General features: G+C 35.6%; 3 protein-coding genes across 7 annotated transcripts; 1 reads left to right on the forward strand and 2 right to left on the reverse strand.

Annotated features, from left to right (window-relative positions):
- The first annotated feature begins 49 nt into the window (after positions 1-49).
- On the forward strand, positions 50-3,740 carry LOC133840323 (conserved oligomeric Golgi complex subunit 4). The gene is made up of 8 exons (XM_062272095.1): positions 50-240; positions 305-1,041; positions 1,101-1,413; positions 1,475-1,608; positions 1,668-2,271; positions 2,341-2,526; positions 2,587-2,810; positions 2,873-3,740. Exons 1-8 carry the CDS (start codon positions 133-135, stop codon positions 2,913-2,915), a joined length of 2,349 nt encoding a protein of 782 aa, XP_062128079.1. The 5' UTR covers positions 50-132; the 3' UTR covers positions 2,916-3,740.
- Positions 2,804-5,935, reverse strand: LOC133840330 (gamma-tubulin complex component 4 homolog). The gene is given in 10 exon segments (XM_062272107.1): positions 2,804-3,066; positions 3,128-3,398; positions 3,457-3,823; positions 3,899-4,051; positions 4,053-4,391; positions 4,458-4,623; positions 4,678-4,763; positions 4,823-5,025; positions 5,541-5,697; positions 5,768-5,935. Coding segments are annotated over 10 exon segments (1,956 nt in total). The 5' UTR covers positions 5,837-5,935; the 3' UTR covers positions 2,804-2,921.
- Positions 5,936-11,083: 5,148 nt separating this feature from the next.
- On the reverse strand, positions 11,084-26,881 carry LOC133840293 (pseudouridylate synthase RPUSD2-like). Of its 5 annotated transcripts, none has more exons than XM_062272074.1 (11): positions 26,720-26,873; positions 21,871-22,915; positions 14,489-14,581; positions 14,322-14,409; positions 14,033-14,255; positions 13,404-13,491; positions 12,985-13,205; positions 12,728-12,918; positions 12,432-12,659; positions 12,009-12,346; positions 11,084-11,938 (listed from the first exon to the last, which is right to left on the reverse strand). In XM_062272074.1, exons 2-11 carry the CDS (start codon positions 22,789-22,791, stop codon positions 11,846-11,848), a joined length of 2,484 nt encoding a protein of 827 aa, XP_062128058.1. In that variant the 5' UTR covers positions 22,792-22,915; positions 26,720-26,873; the 3' UTR covers positions 11,084-11,845. The 5 variants fall into 5 exon arrangements, with proteins under 5 accessions (XP_062128058.1, XP_062128048.1, XP_062128040.1 ...); XM_062272064.1 differs by having other exon boundaries at positions 26,701-26,873; XM_062272056.1 differs by having other exon boundaries at positions 21,871-22,906; positions 26,633-26,873.
- Positions 26,882-27,086: the final 205 nt, after the last annotated feature.

The following is a 27,086-nucleotide window of genomic DNA, read 5'->3' on the forward strand; positions in this document are numbered from 1 at the left end:
TGAAGCAAATCATTTTTTTTATTGTTAGAAAAGTAGTACATTTCTTAAAAGTAACTGCGGTAACATTGGGTTGTCGTCGGCCACGTAAATTTCATAATAATAAACAAAGCTTCATGTTTTTCTGTTCAATTAATGCATTGCGACATGAATGACATAAACCTCATAAATATGATAATCAATTGGGATATTAGCACCACCGAAAATGTGAATGAGAGTCTTCTGCGCATTGCTGAAAAAGAAGTATGTACATTTTTTTCTCAACATGCTCGGTAATGAGCAAATTAATTTCTGATTATTAATTTAGGAAGAAGCGAATGCCAAGCTTGGTGCCCTGTTAGCCAAGCAATGCCAGATTGAAGCAAAATTAAGCGGAATTGGCAGAGCGATGACTGCCCTATCTACTGTTGAGAATGATTCCAATAAATTGAACAGGCAAATCGTAAACACCGCCAACCTGGCAGAGTCAGTTAGTGCAAAAGTGCGTCGGTTGGATATGGCACGATGTCGCGCTTCTGAATGTCAGCAGCGAGTGCACGATTTAATCGATCTACAGCTATGCAGCCAAGGCGTGGTAAAGGCCATAAATGGGCAGGAGTATGAGAAAGGTGCAGGACACATTGCACGTTTTCTAGCCATGGATCAACAGCTACTGCAGCGCACTGCAGACGATGTTCAAGGATCGATTACGTCGGTGAGCGATGCAGTACACACTCTGGAGGAAGCCAGGGATAAGATGAGAGAATTGATTGCCAAGAGATTTGATGAGGCAGTGCAAAATGATGATTTAGCTTCTGTCGAGAGATTCTTCAAAATATTTCCATTAGTTGGCTGTCATCGCATTGGCATTGAAAAGTTCTGCGGCTATATTTCGCAAAAGTTATCGGCAAAGGCACAAAAAGAGTTGCGCAACACCCAGGACATTGCTAAGGCAGAACGCCGTCTTCATTTGGCCTATGCTGATCGTTTAACTGCAATTCTAGAGAATTTCGCACGAGTTATTGAAGTTAATCAGCCCATAATTGAAGCATTTTATGGACAAAAGTAAGTAATTGTTTGATTTATTTAAAACGGCCCCGAGTATCTTTAAATATCAATTGTAGCTCTACGTCCTTGCTAGATATGATAACAATATTGCAAAAAGAATGTGATATTGAAGTAAAAAACCTACTGCTGGAATTTAATAAGAATCGACAGATTCAGTATCGTATTAAACAAGTGAATGAAAGTGCACTAAGACAGAACAGCGCAACTTCGGCCGGGAATAGTATACCCTCGTTGGGCCACTATCGAAAACCATCTGGAGGATCTATAGATAAGCTGAATCCCAAGGATATAGACTCTATCATTGCCGAAATTACAGTCATGCATTCGAGAATAGAATTATTTTTTCGATTTATGCGACGTCGATTGCAGGTAAGCCAATATATTCAACAAATCCGACGTAATAAAGATGAACTTTCTAATTGAAATGCAGACGAATGCTGAGGCATGCTTCCAGGACGAGGAACCCCAAAAAAGTATCTTAAATAAATATGAGCAAGTTGTAAAGGATTGCGATTTAAGTCGACAAATGCAAGAAATTTTAGGCACGTATTTACTTTTTGAGAGGTAATTAATTGTTTTTTTTTGGATGTTTATAATGTTTCTAATTATTTTTTGATTGTTAGATATTTTATGGAGGAAAGTGTTTTAAAAGCCATTGGTCTTGATACCTATGAAGCGGGACAACAGTGTTCGTCTATAGTTGATGATGTTTTCTTTATATTACGTAAATCAATTCGACGTTCTCTAACAACACAATCAATTAATGGAACTTGTGCTGTCATTAATAATGTGGCCTCATGCTTGGATGGAGATTTTGTGAGTGCACTGAAGGCACCATTAAAAAGCGGATATCCGTCGGGATACATTGATTTAGCTCAAGCCTATAATGCCATACAGACCAGCTTGCAGCAGGGAAAACTACACTCAAGTGATGCAGATCGCAATCGTACAAACTTTATTGTGCAGTTGAATAACGCTGATATGTCCACTGAATACATCGAGACCCTCTGGCAGACCATGGAACAAGAAATATCAGGTACATTCCCAGGTATTAGTGCTGTCGAGCGTCAACTTTTAGAAAGCTGTTTGACAGAGCTTAAAAATGTTCGCGATGCATTAAAGGCTACTGTTGACTTTGGCATACAGCAATTAAGATCGAGTGCGATTCGTCCACGCCTAAATCCTTGGGTGGACGAGTTTTTGAACTACAGCCATCATTTAACAGAGGTAAATTCCTTGAGATGTTGATTTTTTATTATTATTATTTTAGACATTCTTTATTATTAATGTATTTAGGAGGAGCTGGCCACATACGAAGCTGGAGAAACATTTGTTCAGTATTTTATTGTCCAATTGGATGGACTCTTGAATTCATTTAAAAACGCTCTCAGTCCTCGTAATTATGATGCACTTGTAAGCATATTGGCTACAGAAGTTACCAATCGTTTGGAACGAGCTATAAAAAAAAGCTCATTTAATCGGGTGAGTTGATCACTTATTGTAAGTGCAATGTAGTGTTTCTAATTTTCTTTTAAACTGCAGCTTGGTGGTCTTGTCCTCGATCAAGAAGTGCGCGCCTTGGGCGCGTATTTAACAGGAGCAACATCATGGTCGGTGCGTGACAAGATGACACGCCTTTCACAAATAGCCACGCTCTTAAATTTAGATAAAGTCTCTGAACTGTCCGAGTATTGGAATCCTGAAAATAACGAAATGCCTTCTTGGCGATTGACTCCTAACGAAGTGCGAACAATTCTGGTATTAAGGTAAAGTGATCATTTTATTCATTTGGATTTAAGAGTACTTAGTTACTAATCTGCAATTCCAGAAGTGATTTCCGTATGGAGGACATAAAACGCTTGCAGCTTTGAGTAAAATTATGCTGCGGATGTAATAGTTTTATCAGCACTAAACCAATGATTGTAATCCAATCTTAATAAAAACTGCGATAACGGGCCAAAACTTGACGCACTTTTAATACTGGCCAGTAAATTTATTAATCCCAATATTGATACGTGAAATCTAAAAATATATTTTAAATGCCAGTAAAAATATGTATAGCTGATATTTATTTATTACTTACTTTTCTTCAAGTGTAACAACTTGTTTTAATGTATCCTCCTCTATTGAATCTAAAAGACTAAATTTTTCGCATATACTAAATATTTCAAGAATTGTTCCGTATACAGGGTTTTGAGATTGCATTGTTGTTTGATTATTTTTCTTTTTGTCGATTAAATCATTCAGTAAAAAGCATTGTGAGAGAACATTAGCCAAAAATATTGAGTGAGCTCGTTGAATCTCTTCGAAATCTGCTTTATTTTTAATTACGTTAATGAGTATACTGAATTGACCTAAAATGTGATAAAAAATTTTAAATGACAAATAAATATATAACATCGGTTAACTTACTTTCAAGAACATCTACTTGTATATAATACTGTAAGTTATCCAAAAAGAATGTTAAATGATTTCGGAAATTCATTATTTTGACGTTGACTCGGGCTCCCGTCTTGGCAACCCATTTGTGACGAGCCCAAACGAGCTGAAGATCATATTGAAGCTTGCGAATAATTAACAGATGACGAAACACATTGTTATATCGCTCCATCGTAGTTGGTGAAAACAATAGATTCAATGGCCATTTATAATTGTATTTCAGATGGAGATTTTGCCATATACCAAATTCGCAGCTGTCTTCAAAATCATTGGAATGTTTTTGAACACTCAAAGTAAAGTTCTCCAATTCATCGACAATTCCCATTTCATTGGCTGCAATCTGCAAAAATTCATTTCAAGACTGAAATAAAAGATTTGAAAAAAAAAAAAAAGATCATAAGTAAAACATTCGTACCTCAAAAGCTCTGGTGTAGCTCTTAGCATTTTTGTTGGAAAACCCTTTGGCACCAGCACGAATCTGACGCAGAAATTCCAAATAAAATTCTCCGCGTCCCAACAGATAAAAGTGTTTTATCAAACACATTTGATGTACCAAATTATCTTCAAAAAACCGCTATATCGGATAGACGTTGACTAACGAATTTCTTGATATCGTTGATGACGCTTTCGAAGCGTATGACATCGATTCTATTCTCGTCATTCAGATCTTCAATCATTTTGGAGAAAACGCTTTCTTTGCCATCCCAAAGTTCACTGACATCATCACAATATGATCCATGCGTTTTAGCTGTCCATGATTCAGATCTATGTCTTCTGCGATCTACCTTAAACAGGAGCACCGTTTGACCGACGAATAACACTTTCTCGGCTAAAATAGTTGACACAAACAATGGCAATTGAGCCATATTAATTTCATATTGCCATATATCTTCTTCTGACACCGAAGACTGTAAGGATATCAAAAATTCGGTACTTAATATGGAAATTTGTAACTTGAAGCATTAAAATTATACCAAGTAAGTTCTGCTTGTCATTGATTTTTCAGAAGATGTTTTGGTTGCATTTTCATTTGAATACTTATAGCTAATAAAAAATTCATTGTGGGGATCATCGATCATCCCCAACAGCAGCCAGTGGGCCAAGTGTGAGTAGAAAACCAATTTAATTGGTTTTGTAATTCTACAAATTATACAAAATTAATTCCAGAAATTATACAATAAATTCGTGACGTACTTGGAAAATATGTCATTCATCCGTTCATTTACTTGGTCATGTTGTTGGTTTCGCAGATTCTGCAATAGTCCACAGCCATGAAGTTTCTATAAGATTAATACAATTTACAAGCGATTTTTTCAAATATCAACTACAGAGATCTTACTTGGGTTCTAGCATCGATAATAAGTTTGCGCAAAATAAGGATAACAGGTTTTTGCGTTTCCAAGGCGTTATGAATATACAAAAGAGAGTTTGTTGAATTCTTTTGGTAATAAGATTCAAGTCGTGCTATTTCGCTGTAATATTCTTCGAGAGCAATTTCAATACCTTTTGCAAAATTTTTCAAATAAGAACCGTTTGAATATTCTGCGTACAAAAAAAAAACAAACAAAATTGCTATTAATAAATAGATTAAATATGTAAAATAACTACTGTTAGGATAAACAGAGATTAATTGTTCACTTTTCATTGATCTGACTTCAATTATCATAACGCGTCTTTGATAAACAAACTTTTATTTCATAACCTGAAATATAAGGACTTTTTTTATGATCTGTAGACGATTGCTGGGACTGTTCGTGATCTCGCTTGATTTCGTAATTTTATATTGCCTTTCAATCCTTGATATTTTTCCTAATTTATTATTTCCAAATGGGCTTTGAGAAATTGTAATTAATACGGAATTGGAAAGGCATAAAACGTAAAAAAAATTCTTGTGCGCGAACTTTGTAAGTATTTAAACAAACAAATGCACTAAGTTCATCGAATTTTTTTTTTAGTAACTATGATGTAGGGTTATACAGAGGGATAAAGCTCGACTCGACTATTGATGATAAATTATAACATTTATGCATCAAGTCATTGATTTAAGTTGCACGCACCTTCAGCTTCCTTAAAGTCGGATACATCATTTGGATTGTTGCCTCCAAAGTATTTAGCAAACCGCACAATTTCATTGAGGTAATTTAATGTACCAATAATGTCGTCAAAAATTGAACGCTCACAGGGATGTACAAATTCGTCCACTACATTTGAGACCTAAATAAAAATTCACTGAAATTATGATGGTAATAGTTCACATGTGTGCTTATTTTGCATTAACACTCACAAGAAATTTTTTAAAGCTAATTCCTTTGCAACTTAGGCTTAAACAGGACACAATAACGTCATGTAACATTTCATTAGTTTTAAGATTAACCAAGAAAAGAATGAATGTTTGTTTTTCAATAAATAATAAAGAAAATGCCCGCAAACTCGCAAACCATCTAGAGGTGGCGATACATTCATGGCATCAATATATCGATGTTTTAGACTTTCGCAAAATCGATTTTTGTGACGATTGTTTTTTTATTTTTTTTATGAATCATATATTTGTTTATGTTAATTCTTTTTAGAATATAGTTGAAAAACTTTTAGGTATCAAGCAAAGTTTCCAATATGTACGTTTTATGACTTGAGAATTAAAAGTGTTCTAATGATATTTTGGAATATTTTCCAGTTTCGTGTAGAAAGGCGCTATGTTTAAACGGTCTATCATTCTAGGTATTTTTACGTTGCTTAAAGTCTCAAGATGTTGTTTTGAATTATTTTTAAAACTAGTTATGTAATTTAGTTTGCAATGAAGACACCAACGTCTTAGTTGTCATAAATCCAATAATGATATTTGCAAATATGTTCACATTGTATTTAATTAGTTGTCCGATTGAGCGGAACTGAATTATCGCTCCAATACTGATTCATATATTTGAATAATCAGTTTCATCAGTGATCAGTTTCCAAAATTTAGTAATTTAAAAGAGGTGATTTCCTTTTTATGATGCTTTTTTATTTTTAACTAAATTAGGAAAAGATTTGATCTGTATTTGATTGTCCAATTAAATGGACACTTGAATTCATTTAAAAACGTTTACAGCTCTTGTAATTACAATTTGTTACCAATCATTTGGAATGAGTTATAAAAATGAACTCATTTAATCGGCCCTTCCTACGGGATCCAACTCTGGGGAACAGCATCGAATTCCAACATACAAATCCTACAAACGTTCCAAAACAAAACGTCTAATCACCAATGCCCCATTCTACTTCAGGAATCACACACTGCCTAATGACTTTCGTATGCCAAAGGTATCTGCAGAGATTGTCAAATTCAGCTCCAAATACGTGCCAGGACTTGACACCTACTGTAACCAGCTCGCAATCAACCTGCTGGACAAAAGTCTCTACGTCAGACGCCACCCTCTTGACCTGCCCTTTAGGCCATCCAGCGAGTGGTGACCTTTACTCTCCTGTAAATACTCCCTTGTAAATATTCCCCAAAAATGTAAAACCTTCTGTATATACCCCCCCATAAAATTTACTTATTATCAATTAGATAGATTGTAAATAAACAGAATAAAAAAAAAAAAATTTAATCGGCCAGGTCCACCACATATTGTTAGTAAGATTATTAACTTTCCTACAAACTGTAGCTGGATACAAAGAAAGTCCCATATTTACGAGTATTGAAATTCTGAAAATAATAAAATGACTTCTTGGCGTTTGACTATTTAGTATGTTATTGAGGTAAAATAATAGTTTTATTCATATAGATTGTAGAATTAGTTAATATTCTACAACAAACCAATTATTGGATTTGAATCTTATCGAAAACTAGACGAACCTTAAATTGAATAATTCCAATCTTAATATGTGAAATCTAAAAATAGATTTTAATTTGCAGTTAAAATATGTAAATGATTTTGGAAATTAATTATTTCGACGTCGATTGGGGCCCCAGCCTTGGCAACCCATATATGACGGCACAAGCCAGTAGTTGGTGAAAACAATGGATTTAATATACTTATATATACTTATTTGTGTTATAAATGCAGATTTTGCAATATAACAAGATTCGAGAAAATAGATTATGAGTAACACATTTGTATCTCGAAAGCTCTAGTGTAGCTGTTAGCATTTTAATTTGAAAACCCTTTGGAACCAGTACGCTATTTTGAGATTCACCTTAAACAGGAGAAGATGTTTTGGTTTACATGTGTGGGGATCATCGATCATCCAAATATGTTGAATATGTTGTAAAATTGTTCGATAGCATTCGCAATATTATTTTCAAAATTCTGCAAAACAATGCCATATCGGTTAATATTACTAATTAAACTAAGAAAACTAAGTTAAGGATTCATATTGAATTTCGTTAGTTACATATTCAACTGAATGGAACTGGATAAACGATAAATGTAAACAGTTTCGAAAATTAATGTATGTAATTTATTATAAATATTATTACGTTAATTTACTGATTAATATTTAGTGTTAAATAATATTTCCATAGGTTATGGGAATATATGCAAACATATTTTCACTCATTAATCCCATGGGTCTACCCAATACGATACATAATGTATGTTTTTGGTTTTTTTTTGTTCATTTCGGGCTCTTGAAGAGAATTTTCTCAAAGTAAGTTTAAACAAAATACAAATCGATTCATAAGAATATAAATTATCCTTTTGGTTTTCAAAGCTGTCAAATGTTATTGTCTTTTGGTGCGACAATGCTGAAAATGTGCACCCTAGACAAAGTCGCAATAAATAATGCTTGTGTGTCGGCCATGACTCGATAAGGTGGCCAAAAATGTTAACAAGTATGTACATGTACGAGTATACTGGTTTATGGTTTTTCATTTTACACCTTTGTTGGCAACATGAATCTCTGCAGAGGACCAAGACAAACGTCTCTCAAATGCTGTTTAATGCTTCCTTTTTGCGAGTTGGCTGTTGGCTAAACTGCTGACATTGTAAAACTATGCTTTGGCTTTAGTAAACAGATTCGTGTATGTACTTTAAAATAGTGTATACAATAAACACATACTTATCTATTTTCATATCATAATCTCATACATGCATTTTTTGTATTGTTAACTTTAAACTTTTGAATACATACATTGACTACAAATTCATTCCCATAAGTGGCATACACATCAGTGATGCCAATATTTTTTCGAAAAAAAGACAGATTGAGAAAAATAAACAGGAAAAATAGGATGAAAATATTATAAAAAGGATAGAAAAAAGGTTGTTGCCTGGAGAATCCTGATACCTCTTCACTTCTGACCAACATTTTAAAGTATTTTAAATTTTTTCCCAATTTATTAGGTGAATATAAGAATATTGTGAAATTATTTTGCTTTTAACCTCAGAATGTGTTGAAAATATATTTAAAATAGACAGATTTGAGTTCTTTTTGGATTTCAAAATACGATCTACCGAAAATGCGTCCATTTTTTTTTAATGTGGAATAATTGTCCGGCAATCTGAAATACATCCAACAATTTTTCGTATTTAAAAAATAAAATTTATATCAAGTAACATATTAACCTCTGCTTTAATTGATTGATCAATTTGATCACAAAATCTGTACAGGTACACCGAATTATTACCTCTGTTGCATCATACATTTTTCCTTTTTAATTTGCCAAATTGGATTCAAATTCATATCCCAAATACAAATCTCTTTTTATATGTTACTCAAATTGGTTATGCTTATATCGGTAGACTCACCAATTAACAGACTAAACTTTTCGTTGCCCAGGTCAAGACGCAGATCTTCATTAAAGTGCACAGACACTACATTTTTTAATAAGGTTATTGCACTTAGTTCTGTGCAATTTAACCTTCTTTGCGTCAAAATGTGTTTTTACCAAATCTCTTAGGTTTCACTAAACTTGATGTCTGAATTATGTCGGCTAATGTAATCTTTAAAATCGGGCTGCAGTAGCCAGCAATCCCGAAACTTTTGCTTATACTTTTCTTTTGGCATTTTTAATTTAATAATACAAATTTTGATAAATTTAAATTGGAGCGCGAAAGCAACTATTTTAGAAAAAAAGAATTAATATTAGAATTAAAAAAAGAACAGATTTTCGGATGAAAAATCTAAAAAATGAACTGATTTCAGGTATGCGGATGATTTGCAATTTTTTCCGGAAAAAACATGAAAGATCTGTCCGGAAAAAGGACAAATTGGCATCACTGATACACATAAAAATAAAACATAATTGAAAAAAAAATCAATTTCTTTAGACCATTCGTTACCTGATCCCAATTTTATTATCTTAATTACATTATACGAAACTGGGCTATGAAATGTGCTTGGATGGATCAATGCTCTAATTTGTAAAGACAATATTCGGAAATATAGATATACATAAGTATATAGGCATATGCTATCTCGTAGTCGAGAAATATCCACTAATGTGTTTCCAATTGTAAAATATAAAGATAAAATAACTGTATGTCGGTAAGCTAAAGAGAACGTGGTCAAGTTTTAGCATAAATTGTATCTGATCAAGAATATATACATATGTACATACATACAAATGTATGTATTTTATACCTGCTTATGAGTGATGGATACGTATTCTGTTTCCACTAAGTTAGAATCCCCTTCCACCCCATTGGTAGTTGGTATAAAAGCAAGCAATTCCAGTAGTTTTTATATTCGCCCGGAGTGGCCGTGAGCTGCATTAGAAAACTTATTTAATTTTGAACAATTCCGACGTGTTATTTTCATTTTAATTACACTTTGCTCAATAATTCAGCAAGTTGAGTGGCCCGTAAGTGCATTATCCTCTCACTGGTTTGACTAAATGTAGGGTCATGTTAACGATTTTCGTAGTAGTGGAGTTTTCTAACAGACCAGTTGAATTTCCAATTTATTGCATTTTATTTTGTAACATGCATTTTTAATTTTGCTGCTACGTTAATTAAATTTAATTTTCTCTGCAGCATCCACAACCCCTTGTAAGTGCCTTAAAAAAACTTTTCGCTGCTTGCGCAGTGGACGCCTAAGAGGGACCCCAAGTCCTGTTCCACACTAAATAAGGGCATGTACATATATACATATATATGTACATACATAAATACAGTTATTTTGGGCTATGCAAGTATTCGCTATGGAGTTTGGTGAGTTCTCAAATGAGTTTTTCATGTTATGAAAAAAGTTCATCACTAAATATTTCACTTGTTTGCATTTAATTAAATTTTGATGCTGAAAATTTATGTTAAGTGAATTTATCCATAACAGAAGATATTCCTTGGCCGTTTTAAGCGATTTGCTGGACTTCTACAGAGCTTTACGCCCAGACCAAATCTACAATTTTTGTATTCCATAACATGAACAGCCTCAAATTGAAATATTGCTAATATTCCCATTGACCCTTTCAATACCATACGTTAAAATACTTGAGAATAAAACATGTTTCTATGAAACATTTGTAAAATTTATTGATAATATAGCATATGTATATTTATGTATAATAAATTGCACTTATTCGTCTAATGTAGTTTATATAAAATTATCTATTATTCTTTCTTTCCATTATCATTTTTAATACGTAATTTATGAAGGGCACGAATTATTGCTCGATCTCTTAAGGGAAATAATAAGCTTATAAGCTGATTGGAACCTTTCGATTATGATTCTACTTATTTTCAATTCCGATAAGATTTTCAATGGTTCGACAGATTTACGCATATTTGTATACATATATAAAACTGCATACTTATACAGTTTATGTGTAGATCTACTTGTGTATAGAAAACTTGAAATTGTATTGCATGTCTTTTCATTTATTCTCTTAAATTTATTATTTTATTTGATTGAATGGTTTGTAGAGTTTTGATTTGACTTTTGAAATATCATTATTTTTTTTTTGTAATATACATTTAATCGCCTAAAAGGGAGTACCAATAAAATTCACTATATGAAAACATCTAAGTAAAGCAACAATTTGATTATTTTGATATGCGTACCTACACTAGTTATTATACGAGTATGTAGGCATGTGTCTACAAATGTGCATTTAATCTTATGTTTATACCAATTTAAAAGGCACATTTTTCATATATATGTATGTTATTTAGAATTTCTGTTGACAGATTACAATTAAACATATTTTTGGTCAGTTTGTCTTCATCATATATGGTATATAAGTACATATTTAAATGTATACACTATAGTACATATAAATGAATAGCTTGGTCGATATTAATTGCACTATTTTGTTCTTCTGTTTGGTTCATCATTGTATGGAGTGAAGCGTTTCGAGAGGACTTTTGATGCTAGAAGCTTAAGCATCAGTATGTATGTATCTGAGAAGCCACTTATTGATTATAGAATCTATTGCAGATAATTAATTCACAACTTTATCTGAGGTTAAGTCGCATTCGTTCCATTCCTCAAGTGCCCAGGATGGAAGTTCGGTTTCATACTCCCAACCAGGTCCCTGAAAAAGAACCAAATTCTGTGTTAGCCTCATATGTCTACTTCATGATGTTATGTTCAGTTAATATCACCTTGTATTTCCATGCATGCAAGTACATGACGAGATCCTTGGGTTTAGGGTCGCGATAGTGCACTTTGCATTCGTAGCAATGCTTATCGATAACAACTTTATCTGACGCCAACGGGACTTCGAGTGCATTTCCAGCGCTGGCTTGTGGACCATCTGTGCTCTGTTGTACTGCAACTGGGGTGGACTGCTCATCAGCTTTGCCTACGAATCCTTGATTGCTATTTGTACATGGTTGTTGTGATTGCAGCTTAACTGGCTCTACATTTTGTTGATTTTCGGCAATGGGTGGTGTGGTTTCGCGTGAATTAATGCCAACATCGTCATCACTGTTATGTACGGCTGTAAGGACAAAAAAAAATTATAGTTCATGATGTCATGAAGGAAGAACACCTTCAATATTGTCTGGAGAGGTATGTAGACTTACCAAAAGTTTGATCACTGCTTAAGCTTTCCAGATCAGTTTCATCTTTCGAATTTTTGAACAATGATATGTCAGAGTCACAATCTATTCCTAACCAGTTTTCAGCATTGTGTATGTTAATGAGATCTCGTATTAGTTCATCGTCACTTTTGCCACCAATATCTCCAGAGCGACCTTTTAGCGGTCCAAATACTTCATGATTGTACAACGGATCGTTAAGTATTGGGTAGCCTAAAAATAATCAAGCCAAACGTAATCAATAAATAAAATTTGTAATACAATACTCGATAGAATCTTACCCAAATATTGCAAGTGCACTCGTATCTGATGCATGCGCCCTGTGAGTGGCTTACAGAGAACTACGCTTGTGGTTCCGTTTTGGGAAAGCTTTTGAAAGGTTGTGGTGCAATCCTTGCCCTTTTGCGATACCTTGCAGACGCCAATCTTATAGCTGACCACCTCAATTGGTTCCTTGCATTCTACAACGCCACTATAAATCGAAAACACATACATATTGCAAATGTTCTTTTTAGTTAATACACATATGTACACGTACTCTGGAAAGTTGCCTTCTACTCGACAGATATACTCCTTCTCCACCTGCCTGTTTCGGATCTGCTGTTCCATTTGGCGCGCCTTCTTTGGACTACGACCAAATAGCAATAGACCAGAAGTCAATCGATCAAGACGATGAATAGTGCGAAGATTCTTTAGATTGAACTCCTTGGCAAGTATAAAGACGACCGTATTATGTCTGTATCGGCCACACGGATGAACCTAAGCATATAAACATAGGCGGATTATAAAGGAATGTGCAAGAATTATATAGAGGTTAAGGCAAGGTAAAGTATTCGATAAGTGAATAGAACATGTTTTATCTAGACTCGGACTGTTAATAGGCATATTTTATCGCTAAAAGTTGTTAATTCTATAGCTTGTAATTTACGTAATATGGCGGTCGTTAAAGCCACTTACGGGTATAGAGGCCGGTTTATTAACAACCACAATGTCCTCATCCATATGCACAATTGTGATTGGTTGGCAAGTGACGGGCACTTCGTGTCTGCAAAGATACGAGTATTGATAAGTGCGCATATTTAGTTAGATCTTTGTAACATTTGGCGCTTCCAGAAAAACAAATAGATAGATGTTATATATATAGTATGTAGATATCCATGTCATATCGGACTCTTATGGCAATGTGTATGCTTCTTAGACAAACATTATGCTTTCTTCTTGTAGAGAAAATTCACAGCTCAGTTCATTTACTTTACCTCTTTTTGGTATATATACGTGTTGTATTATAATATGTATGTTACAAAGAAGTTAACAAAGTTAGAGTTCCCGTCATTGAGTTACTGTTTTGACCGGTTTCAATATACTATAAATGACGCCTTTAAATGTTGGCGTTAACAGAGAACAACCGCGAATGTTTGTTGTTGAATACAGAAGCAGGTCAAGTACTTTTATTTTATTATATTAATTAAATACACTCATAAAAAGTAAATGAGAAAACTTAATTCAATTTATGACAATGAAACACGTTCACAAATTTCTAAAAAATTGTATTGACTAAGACATATTTTTATTCAAATGCCATTTACCTGTGCACAATATTGGCTAACAAATCATTATGTTTGAGCCGATAATCGATGGGCACCTTCTCGAAATTGACGGTTAATGTGCCTGTTTGAATACAGCGTTCATATTCCTCAGCTGGATGAGCTCGAAACTCCTTTGAGAATATATCAAGAATCTTTTCGCCCACCCAACGTCCCTTAGTGAAGGTCGTGAAGGTGAAATAATAGGGATAAACTTTTCTAAGACCTATATGTATAAAATTGAATTCTTAACGTGAACAAATATAGGAAAACATTTTAAATATTTACTCACCATTTTCAGTATAATAAGATGTTTCCTGATATCTTTCATCCGTAAATCCAGGTCTTTTCGCTTTCAATGCCTTTGTCTCGAGTTTTGCCTGAATTGTGAATGAAAATGATGGCGTAATCAAATGTCTCAAAAGTCAATGTATAAATGTATAAATGTGTTTGTTCTACCTTTTTTAAATCTTTGATTTGCTCAGTGTCTTCAGTTTTCCTTTTCTCCGGAATTTTAAGTTTCTGTTTCTCTGATTCGCTTACTGCATTCAGCTGAAAGTTGAAAAGCAAGGACACAAATGAATGTGGATTTGTGTAACGAAGCGCATAGCCCGATAAATACATGGATCGAGAATATGTTAAAAAGTAATGAAAAACAAAATGTAACACAAATGAATATCTATTAATACACCCATACTCAGTTTTAAGACTACCACATTATTTCAAGGATTATGTCGTAAAGATTTTGGTGGAGTTAAATGCAAAGATTACGTATTTAATTTATAGAAAACGAAAATGCATGACAATTCCGTTGTTCTAGATCCGTATAAAAGATTTTGTGGTTTGTTTTCGAAATATATGTTTTCAGGCACTCAAGAAGACAAATCGAGTGGTCTGACGTAGGTATGGCAAGTCAGCAACTCAAGTTTCGGAAACCATCAACAATATTTATACTTTTTGGCGTCTGGCATTTTTATCTTTTCATAATTTGATCACCGTATTCCTGGCTACATTCACATGCTCTCAAGTGGTCCATCGTGCACTCTACACCTTATGTACATATTGGTATACATATAGCATTTGTACTCAAATATGGTAACGGTGTTTGTGCATTGTACAATGTACATTGTATAATGTAATTTATAGACAAATGCAGTCACATACATATGCAAACTGTTGCTGCTGCTGCTGTTGCTGTTGCTGATTTAGATGTATATATAAACGTATGTATGTGTAGACACAGATGCATAGAAGACGTGTGTCTGTAGATACTTTGGAATAGATACTTGCATTTCAGTTAGTTGTCTCTTTCGCGGACTCCGTTGAGTGAATGTTGGCTGGCTGACTTTTGTCTTTGCTTTCATTGGCAGTGCGCCCAACAAATGATGGAAACATGCGGCAAGTCCGAAAAAAGCTGCGCGGGAGGGCAACGGAGCACAGGAGACCCGCCGCGACCACTTCGACCGGGACATGATGGTCGGCGGTCGGCGGTAGCGAGTTGAGTTAGCTTGTTTGGCAGTTTGGCAGTTTGGCTTGAGCAGCAGTAAATACCCTTGCGATGCGCCTTGTTGTTGTGCATTATTCCGTTAAGAACGATTTATGCAGTATTGATATATATTCTCATAGCTTGTTCTGTCTTCTCTGCTACTATGAACTGCGATATTGCTGTAGAGTATTAGATCTTCGATGGGCGGAAGAATGCATTTTTTCGTCTCGTTACAGTTACATAGCATCTTCGTCTCACATGTGCACACATTCAAAACCAAAACCAAAAAAAAAAGAAGAAGAATAATAATGCGCCAAGATCCCACAAGCCCTGAGCATGGTAGACACAAAAGACACAGTCGACACAAGTCTCGGATTCTCAAATTTGGTTTTATATTTAGCTCTGATATCATTATGTAGACTACATAGTACATATACAAGTATAGTATATTAGCCAATTATACTACTAACACGTTCTACGCCTGAAATACTCGTATTTACAATTTACACACTGCAATTTAGATGATTTCTAATTAATACAACAAGATCATAATAATCAATAATCATTTATATTCATATTCATATTGAATGCAAATAAACAAAAAAAGATAAAAAGAACAGAAAAATGAAATGAATGAAAATTGTTTGAACTCTGCCCACACACACACACACGTGCTGATAAGTATGATTCTCTGTGTTTGCTCCACTCATCCATGAGATGATGTTCATATAAAGAGACTTGAGAAATTAATTGAATCATTCAACGGCAGAGACCTGTTGCCAGCGATCTTGGCAAACGACCATTCACATACTCGTATCTACGTATTATATATGTATGTACATATTATCATATATGTACATATACATGAATGTGCATTGAATGATCCTAAGTTTAGTCGGCAATTTTCATATTGTTCCAAAGCGAAAAGCATCGTGGACGAGGCGTTCCATCAGTCTGTCTGTCTGTCGGTGGCCAAGTCTCAGCTAATATTTATGTGTGTTTCGCCTACACCCACATCGGGTATCGTATCAGATCGGAGCAGAGGGGCGACGCCAGCTCAACGGGGGCAAGGTACACGCAAGACGCGTGTGTAGGAGCAGATGCGACAGAATCTTTCTTCACTCAATTCCATTAGGTGCTACATACACATCTACATATGTATTCAGCGGGGGCGTGCGGCGAGTGTGGCAAATGCGTGCTCGGCATCTGGAAGGCGACTGACTGCAGCACGTGATCACGATTCGGTTAATTAGCAAATTTTGAAAATATTTTCAAGAACAGCTAACACTCGAAATAGATTGTTTGCGCGCCAAACCAAACCTAATGTGCTCCTTCTTCTGGGATTTCATTTATATTTCTTTTTTCATTTCTCACTAAAAACTTGTCTTAGGCCATCAGCAAATAAAACCTGCTTATGAGGAATCCTGTTGGTAATTAGATCAGAGACATAAAGATTTTTCATTGCACAAAGTATGCTCTGTCTTCAGTCTGAGTGCCCATATCTGATGGACATGCAACAGTTGACATAGCGTTTGAATCGCCATTACTGTAAATTCTAGTTCTGCAATTCTGCCATGAAAGGAAAGTAGTTGCAAGTCAACTTATTTCTATTACGAAAATACTGTTTAGGCTTGCAGCATTAACCGCGTTTATTTGGTTTCTTTGTATATACAATTTACTACTTGGCTTGCTCAAGATCCGGAGACTGCCAGAATCGAAAGATAATTACCAGTTCCCTGCCTTTTCCACCTTTTCCTATACTCATACCATTTCGATATTTATTTTTTTAGCCTGCAGCAAAATAAATTTCCGAAAAGTCTTTTTTACGCAAGCTAAATTGTTTACAAAACATTATGTTTAGATAGCCTGTATCAAAACCATTTTATTCAAATTGTGTATATTACAGATGTAGTATATAAACTCGTGCTACCAAATTTATAGTCGAGTACATGAAAACGTACCAACGTAGAGCCTTCTTATTTCTTCGACATTGTCAAATTAAAACTTGTTTGCGTGTGGAATATCGTATTACAAATAACCAAATTTTGTGTTCTGAATGTTGTTGTTTTGAAAATTACTATTTCTCTTTATAGTTTTTATACCCGCTATCCATAGGGTAGAACATTGCATCTCCGACCCTATCAAGTAAATATTAGATATCAGCATCAACAGCCAAGACGATATAGCCATGTCTGTCTGTCTGTCTGTCCGTCTGTATGAACACCTAGATCTCACAGACTTATAGACAGAGAGATATTATTTTCGACAGCATATCGAGAAACAAACGTTATTTCGAAGCTAGAGTTGTGATTTTTCATTTGGTATATTTGTAGAAAAAGGTTTAATTGAAAATGGGTAGCGGGTATCTCACCGTCGGGCACATTCGACAGTTGATTTCTGGCTAGTTATAATATATTCTAGCAATTATTCAGATATGTGTCAAAATGCAAGAATAATGATGAATTGGAAACATTAACAAAGACGAGAAGAGATGCAAACATTATTACAATGCTGTTCACATTAGTATATACATACATATGTATGTAAGTACATGAATCTACCAAAGAAAAGACAGATTTGCACTAAATAATTACACTTAGAGCAAATCATTTGTAATATTATATCACTATTTCCTCTTTGCATATATTTTTATTCTATTTTGTATACAATAGAGAAGCATTTATGTTACACGTGGACTTTTTCAGTGTGATATCTTGAGTCTTTAGTCGTATCTTAATAACTTGACGGTAGTTGCAGCGACTGCCTCAACTCGTTTTCAAGGGCCACTACTCTTTAGTAAATATATCTCATGTGTTAGTTGTATGAATATTACTACTTTAAGACGGCCGAGAATAGAGAGTAGGGGAGTAGGAGGTGAGAGAGGGGTTTGGGGTGTCCACATTTAACATGCGTATTATGAATTTTTGTAAACAACAAAGAAAAGGCAAAATAGCGCTTGGCTCTAACTCACACAGTTGTGGCTACTTTATGGGGCTATGTGGAAAACCTTGACCAACTCAGTCAACGTTTACCGCTCACAGCACCGCATCGCACCGCATCGCACCGCACCGTACTGCCGCAGCACACGTCTCGTGAAATCATTGCATTTCAAAAGACTCTGAAATGACTGCAGAAATAACGACCAACAAAATGCGTAGCGATGCGGAAAATCTGAAAGGTCTTTGTAAGAAGCAAGCCAAGGCACAGGGAGATTGCAGGTTAGCTTGTTTGGCTTATAAATGGCATTAGTACTTGTATTTATTTATTAAACATCAAAGCGTAATTACATTTGTTGCTTTTTTATACCCGCTACCCATAGGGTAGAAGGGTATTATAACTTTGTGCCGGCAGGAAATGTATGTAACAGGTAGAAGGAGGCATCTCCGACCCTATAAAGTATATATATTCTTGATCAGCGTCAACAGCCGAGACGATATAGCCATGTCCGTCTGTCCGTCTGTGTGTCTGTCCGTCTGTCCGTATGAACACCTAGATCTCAGAGACTATAAGAGATAGAGCTATAATTTTTTTTCGACAGTATTTGTTATGTTTGCACGCAGATCAAGTTTGTTTCAAATTTTTGCCACGCCCACTTCCGCCCCCGCGAATCAAAAAAATCGAATTTTGGTATATACAATAATAACTATAGTAGTTATGATTCCTGAAAATTTGGTTACGATCAGATAAAAATTGTGGAAGTTATTAAAGAAATACTTTTGTATGGGCAAAAACGCCTACTTACTAGGGTCTGAGTTGCTTTGGCCGACAATTTGGTACATTGTGCCGTCTATGGTATATTTTGAATGGTGTACTATATCGATATACCAAATATACCATTTGGTATATTTTTAGTATTTTTGCAGTATATTCGGTATATTTTGAAAATCAAACCGCAATATTTTGCTTTTATTAAAAATGGGTAGCGGGTATCTCACAGTCGAGCACACTCGACTGTAGCTTTCTTACTTGTTTGTTTTGGTTTTTATATGATATCATCTTACTTCATACTCCTGCTGCCATTACTTGGCAGTTAAGCGATATTATTATGTATTGTGCGCGAGTATTGTATAAAACTCGATGTATTTGGCAATTATAGAAAACACCTCAACACATTCATACTCACGCTCACATCCACATTCACATTCACATTTAAACAAGTAGTACAATGGAAATCGTAATAAGCAATTTCTGATTACAATCTTGTAAATTACTTGGTTTAAAGTCTATTAAAGTGAATGTCCAAAGCGTTACAACTCCGCAGTTGGATTACGCATAGTCATAGTCGGGTTTTCATGATGCAGTTTTGACATAATGCCTCTCCACATCCACATCCATATCCACTTCAATTTGGACCCACTTGAGCTATGTATCTACAATACTATACAATATAGCACAACACACATATCCACGAAATTTACAAAACTTTGCTACTTATGTTATCGTAAGTGTAGCGTCATGTCCTAATGTTTGAATTCGACTCTTTAGTCTGTTTAGTTTATACATCCGCTAAAATTCCACTTTGTTTTTCAACTAACGATTTCTTTGTTGAAACGTTCATCTAATTATAAATTGAATCACAATACATTTAGTTCCTAATTTGTTCGATGAAAATATACACTTTCGTATAATATTAAATGAAATGGATGCTGATTGAGCACGCAAATGATTCATTGTTTAATTGTTTATTAACTACAACTACTTCTATATGTACTTTCAAAAATTTTATATTTTCTTAGAATCAAGCATCAATTAAACAAAAAAAAAAAATCTTAAATTCGTCGATGCATTGTTATTATTCTCGTTGTCATCTTAAATAGAATTACATTTTCGATGTGAAAATTGACTGTATTTTTTGTACATCTCAAGCTTTAGATAATTGTTGAGTAAGTTGGTTCGCTTAAGCTCGGCTATTTTTATAGAATCCGCTTCTTCAAACCGGTTATAGTCGGCCAAGTTATAGAAATGATCAATTACATCAGCATGCATATACAAATGTATACACATATTTGAGATTTGATTTCTTTGGAGAGACAACAGCTTCCAGCTTTTAATTATTATTGCTGCACCTAGTACAACACCTTGCAAACAAACTTCAACTCGAAGTGTTTTGTAGAGACAGCGCATTGTTTGAATAGTTTTATAAAATAAAAGCCGGATGGCTGTAAGACCCTCGTGCAAATGTACATACATTAGGTATTTTATGTAAACATCTATTGAACAATTCAACTTGAACACGACGGCTCACAACTAACGATAAATCATTATCCGGGGGCAATGATGAGCACCCGTGATTTTACATATTTATACCCGTCCGACCCGTCGGTTAGTCTGTCTATCAGTCCGATTGTCTCTGTATATCTATGTACATATGTATGTATGTATGTACATACGTGTATGTAGTTTACTTATGGTTCAAGAGCACGGCTCATTTCAACGTAAACAGCAGCTGCCTCTCACAGCCACTGACATCAATTGTGTCTCGATGACCTTCGCTCAAGTGCTTGATTGCAGGTGGCTCATGCTGTAGCCGATGCTCAGGTTGATGCTGTCGCTGAGACTGAGGCTGGTGCTGAGGCAAAGTCTGTCGCGTTGGACACAAATCAGAAATCATGACATACCGCTTACGAGGCTTTCGTTTGATTAAATGTCGTCAAGTTAAAGTTTTCCAATTGCTGGATGTAGACTTTATTTGAATGGAAAAGTCCACTGAAAGTGCTTTTAGTGTGAATATGTTATAACTTCTTAGATAGTGGGAATGCCAATAAGTAAGAAAGTGTCGACCGTTTATGACAACGACATACGACGAAATATTATACTTAAAGAGGGCTAAGATAGCTACAATCGAGTGAAATACTCATTTTAAATAGCACCATATTCTCCAAGTATACAAACTTCATATATCACAAAATACTAAAATATACCGGATGTTATGTTTGGTATTGCAGTAGGCTTTTTTTGCATACAAAACAATTTCCTAAATAACTTCCTCAAGTTTTATCTAGATGCATCAATATTTTCAGAAATCATAAATACAACTACAGTATTATTATTGTATGTACAAAAATTCTAGCTTCACAATGATTCCTATTCGTTTTTCTATGAATTGCAAGTTCGGAAGGGGTAACAATTTAAAACAAACTTGATCTGGGTGCAAAAATAACAAGCAGATAGACAGTCTGATCAACCTAGTGACATCATTTCTTCTTTCATATTATGTAGTTTATAAGATTCGAATAAAAAAGATTTATATTCAAGTGTACATATACATATATAGTTAATAAAAAATTGAATAATAATATAAAGACTGAGTATAGCTTACAATATAGTAAGTTATCACTAACCAGCTTTCACATACCTTTCGGTTAATCGTCAAAGCGGCGGCGCCATTTGGTAGCGATTTTATAGTTGTGAGGCCTGAGGCAGATGTGTGGTTCCTTAGCGCCATCACGCCACCCAGATTGAGATTAATGGAAGAGAGATGCTGCAGATCCTGCGGCATGCAGCTCATCGGCTGCACAAGGGCACATGCAGCAGCTGGCGGAGCTGGACGCGGCACTGGAACAGGCACCTGCACTGGAACTGGGACCGGCATCTGGGCATGTGTTGTCTGTGGCATGAGGGCTGCTGGCGTTGTGGCTGCCACTGAGGCAGCCGCCAAGAGCGCTTGCTGCTGTGCCGCGGACAAGGATACGCCGCCATACGCAGCATGATTCGCGCCTGCAGCTCCGGCTGCCGCTGCTGCGGCCATGGGATTGTAATAGGCGCCCAGCGAAAGCGGCGAGAACATCGTCGACTGCAGCAGCTGTTGAGTCTGGGAGTGACTGTGCTGCGTGCCTTGTGTCAACTGTCCTGGATAGCTGGGCGTCTGGGCGGCGTTCAGCAGCGACTGGGTGAAATTGAAAGCGGCTGCCATGGGGGGGGGGAAATGGGTTCCAGCACTGGGATGCAGTGTGGGCTGTTGATAATTTGTGGGCGGTGCTGCCGCCGTATTCGGTGAGTGTTGCTGCTGCTGTTGATGTTGTTGCTGCTGCTGTTGATGCTGTTGATGATGCTGATGCTGCTGATGCTGTTGTTGCTGCAGGTGATGCTGTGGATGCTGCTGCTGCTGCTGTTGCTGTTGCAATTGATGTGGTGGCGCGTAGATGGCGCCCGGTGGCGTAACGGTGGCCACTTTGTCAGCAAACGGCGATTGCATTGCCAAGAGCTTATGTTGGTGCTGCTGGGCAGCCAACGACCAGGGCAAGTACCAGGCACAAGAAGACGCTGAATTCTGCATGTTGAGTCTCTAGTTTCTTTTGATTCTTTTTTGTGTGTTACTACTTATTTTTTACGTCAATTGATGCGCACACACATACATATATTGCATGCATATATTTCACTCACAATCAGCGCTTTAATATCTTAATTAGGTTATACAATTTTAAATTACAAATTTTATAGTAATCATTCAGTTTTGCTTGGCTTTTGTTCTGTTTTACCAGACGAATGCCATTTATTTTCAAACTACATCTTCATTGTTTACGTTTACGTTCACGTTTACGTTTATGCGAACCATACATAACGAATTTGTCATAAATTTATATATATGTACATATATGTATATGGTTGCATATATGTATCTGTAGACTACGAGTACACGATAGGTAGATTAGTTCAGTGCTGTCTGCCACTTTCGACGCGTTTATTTGAAATTCGGAATTTGATTTTACTTTGGTTGCTTTTGTTTTGTTTATCTATTAACAAATCGTTGTGATTTTACGCCTCGTACAATGGGTTAAAACACAAAATGCTGGCCAACATTCGGGTATTTCGGCATTAATAAATATATTACCACCAATTTCGATTTCAGTCAAATAAATACTAAAGTAAATTTAATGGAAATTTTATTGCATGTGTTGTACAATAAATTGTTTCAAGTTCGCAATTAATCCTTAATTGTTGCTATTTCTTTTCCAGTTATCAAATTACTTCATTTCCCCATTTAGTTTGTAGAAAACTTTATAATAAACCGCGATACTTGTGAGAAAAATCAAGTTTTACGTAAAGCAGAAGTATTTAAATTTTAGAGCAAATATAGATTTGCGAAGATTTCATGATGTCAAGGTTTGCAAAAGTACTTTGTTGATTTCATTAAATGCTTATGTATAATTTAACGTCTGCATGTTAATGAGACATTAACAGTGGGACGTTAACAAAATGGGGAAAGCAAATCAAATGTGCCTTATGGGCTCCAATTCCGTTGTATATCTAAAATTCAACTTGAAAAATGCTGATAGCTTTGTAGATACATATGAATGTAAATAAATGTATATAAATGTGGAAAAATGCAAATGTTCCGAAAGGATTTACTGTAAGAAATGCGCTTGCAAAGTTTTGTGTGAAACTTTGTGATATTATTTCATGGTGTACACTGAGAACATCTTAGCATCCCAACTAGAATCAGTAGTCTTGTGTTCATTTGTAAATTTGTTGTTGCTTTTAGCGACGCACTGTCAAAATCCAACAGTCGCGCACACAGACACACATACAGCGACAGATAGACTGACACAGACACAAAGTGAGAACCACAAACCAAGAATATGGGCATGGGCATGGGTCGGTGCCGGTGTCGGGGACTCTACTATAGAAACTACCTGTCTTGAAAGGGGGGAAACATGGTGCACTTGTTTATCGTCTAATAAATGAAAATGGAATGGAACAATGGCAAGAAATGCCACTAAATATAGCGTAATGGATTTTAAATGCACATTCGACATCTGACGGCTGGTTGATAGCTGATGGTTTTTGGCTGATGGACTGCCAGCAGTGTAAATAGAATAGTATGCTTGTGTTCGACCGCCCAACTAAATGAGTGCGGATAGCTACATACACATCGCATAGGAGTATATAGTATTATAGAGCAAGCGACTCGCTCTTTGGATATTATTAAGATACCAATATCAAAGGAACTGGGCCACTAATGTACTCGTCACACGCCGAAGCAATTGATACTATAGTGTAAATCGACTGAAACTAAGAAAGCTGAGACACATTTAGAATACAGAAAAGCTTGGCCAACAAGGCGGATACACAATCATTTTTCCTATTAATACTTTTGTAATGGGTTCTGTACGAACTTATGTATGTAGAATGGGTCGCTAAGAGATCTGCAAATCATCATGGTCAGATATCTTAGCTTTCTCTTTGTAACGATGTTTAACCAGATCGAATATAAATTGAAAAATTATAATAGATAATTTTTTAAATATGTATGTGCATTACTTGAGTTGACTTTAGAGGTAAGCGTATTTGAGCTTCGGCAGCATTCTGATATCGCCTCTAAGAATTTGGTTATTAATTTTTGTTGTGTTATTTTTATTTGATACATTTAAAACCCCATTCGCAATTAGAATTATATCGTTCATGGCACATAAAGTGTGGGTCTCATTCTCTCCAACCGTCCGTCGTCTCCCCAGGCAGTGGTGATCGTCTAACGGCAAAGTTAATACAGAGAGCTCCCCTCCTTAGCACGCACACACATACACACACTCATACACACTCCTTCTCCTTCGAAAGTCAGCACCCCCACTACGCGGCCCCCTCCCCGTGTTACTCGAGCAGCTGCTGCTATCTTTTCTTGGTGAGTGAGGCTATGAATTTATTTACTTATGTATTTATTTTTTTCGGGGCTTTGTGCTAAAATAAGTCTGATGTATTACTAGGTTTGCTCGCACACACAAAGAAATAGCTACAAATTTTTTCTAATTTTCATTTCGGCTCTGCATTATGTACTATATACAAGTATTGTCTCTAAGTATGTATATACATATATATATATATATATATATATATTCATATATATATGTATGTCTGCTCAATGATATGTATGCTAATGTTGTGATCTTTTTGCTGTTTTCTTTTTGTTTGATCATACAATGACAAGATGATGTCTGTTTTACGAGAATTTTTTATAGACTAATCTCTTATATTATATAAACCATACACAAAAAAAGATATGTGTACACTTGTGCATACATATATAGGGAAAGTGCCAAAAGGATTTCTCAATAAAAATGTCTAAAGATCGTATAAACAATACTTAATGCAAAATAAAATCCAAACCAATGACACAATTTAGTCTTCCATTGAAAGCGAAACTCATTTATTTATCTATCAAGTATTTGACTTGGAAGAGCATTTCATTTATCATTGACAAACGAAAATATTTACTTTAAATATTCGGGTCCTGAACAAGAAACCGCTCTGGGGGAAAACGAAAGAAGAATATTAGGTAATGGCATGTGGCACAGCGGATCTTGACGTTTGACGTTGACGTTGGTGAAGATTATTAAAGGCCATTTTGTGCGTAGGGCTACTGAAATTACTTGATATATTTGAAAACGTCACCTCTAACTAAGTCTTGCCAACAAATATTTTCGTATAGAAAAATAAACAATTTTTCAGAACAAAAACTATTTGCGTACGTAAAAATGGACGATGTTAGACTACGGCAATGGCGCATATTTTTGGTACAGAGCCATGCACGGGCACACATACACACACAGGCACACATGCATATAGACAAGCTAAGGAAAATATTCTAAAAACGTTGTCCTCAAATAGCTGTACTCATCGTGCACACTCCTACTATTTAGTTTTCTTGTCAAATGTCTAAAAAGACCGATTATAATTATAATGACACTTATGCAGTCTAATCAAATCGGATTGTATGCTGATGTGTTCACAACGGATGGCGTGAACTTAAGGTAACTCATCAATTACTGGGGTCATTAAGGAATTCCTCGAAATTCCTAAAATGACAGTTAAAACATTCGCTGAAATTCAAAATTCTACGAGTGTGGTGAAACACTTTTAGTTATAACATAGATAGGTCAGTTTTATGTTCTCATCTCATATTAGTAATTAATCTTCGAATGTTATGCCTTAAGTGCATTTGAATGACATGACATCACGTAAACAATGAAGATCCATTTGATAGAACACATAAAAGGCTTTTTGATTGCTGGAAGTCCGTTCTAAAAATCACTTCACTTCATTCATCGGTTTGTGTTACATATTTTGATTGATTTGATAACAAATCAATCTTACTATATTGCCGGAGTGCTAGTAGTTATTACCACGCAAAAACAACACACGAATGGAACGAGTTTTATATTTAACCTGCGCGATACGCCCGCACACTCACATCCTCGTTTATGAGCTACCTAGATTGTAAGCCATCAATGTTGTTGTGTTTGAGGCGTACATACGAGCGTCGGCGTTTTTAAATCGTGCGTCGCTCACGTTGACACAACTCTTCCGCAATAACAAGCGCGCGACAACCTCTCCGACTGAAAGCAAGCGGCCGACTGATTGAATCTGCCCCAACAGCGCCACTCTGACTGTGGGCCGACATTTTGAATTACGCGCGCTCTGCTACTTCGACAACTACTGCTACAACTACAACAGGGCAGAATGTTATCGGTTGGGTTGCGTATACGCAATAGTCTAACAGCAAAGAGCAATGCTTGCTGTTAAGTTTAAACTCTGATATTTTTCTCTTCGAACTTGCAGCGAGTCAGTGTGTTTGTT

Source organism: Drosophila sulfurigaster, chromosome 2L, assembly GCF_023558435.1.
Source record: "Drosophila sulfurigaster albostrigata strain 15112-1811.04 chromosome 2L, ASM2355843v2, whole genome shotgun sequence".
In the NCBI taxonomy this organism is placed as follows: Eukaryota; Metazoa; Arthropoda; class Insecta; order Diptera; family Drosophilidae; genus Drosophila; species Drosophila sulfurigaster.

Excerpts from the sequence above, each read along its gene's own strand:
- LOC133840323 (XM_062272095.1), top strand. The coding sequence starts at position 133 with ATGCATTGCGACATGAATGACATAAACCTCATAAATATGATAATCAAT. Across the intron at positions 241-304 it reads TGCGCATTGCTGAAAAAGAA|GAAGAAGCGAATGCCAAGCT; the intron begins GTATGTACATTT and ends TTATTAATTTAG. Across the intron at positions 1,042-1,100 it reads GAAGCATTTTATGGACAAAA|CTCTACGTCCTTGCTAGATA; the intron begins GTAAGTAATTGT and ends TATCAATTGTAG.
- LOC133840293 (XM_062272074.1), bottom strand. The coding sequence starts at position 22,791 with ATGCAGAATTCAGCGTCTTCTTGTGCCTGGTACTTGCCCTGGTCGTTG. Across the intron at positions 14,582-21,870 it reads CTTTGACGATTAACCGAAAG|CTGAATGCAGTAAGCGAATC; the intron begins GTATGTGAAAGC and ends TTCAACTTTCAG. Across the intron at positions 12,347-12,431 it reads AAGCAGTGATCAAACTTTTG|CCGTACATAACAGTGATGAC; the intron begins GTAAGTCTACAT and ends TTGTCCTTACAG.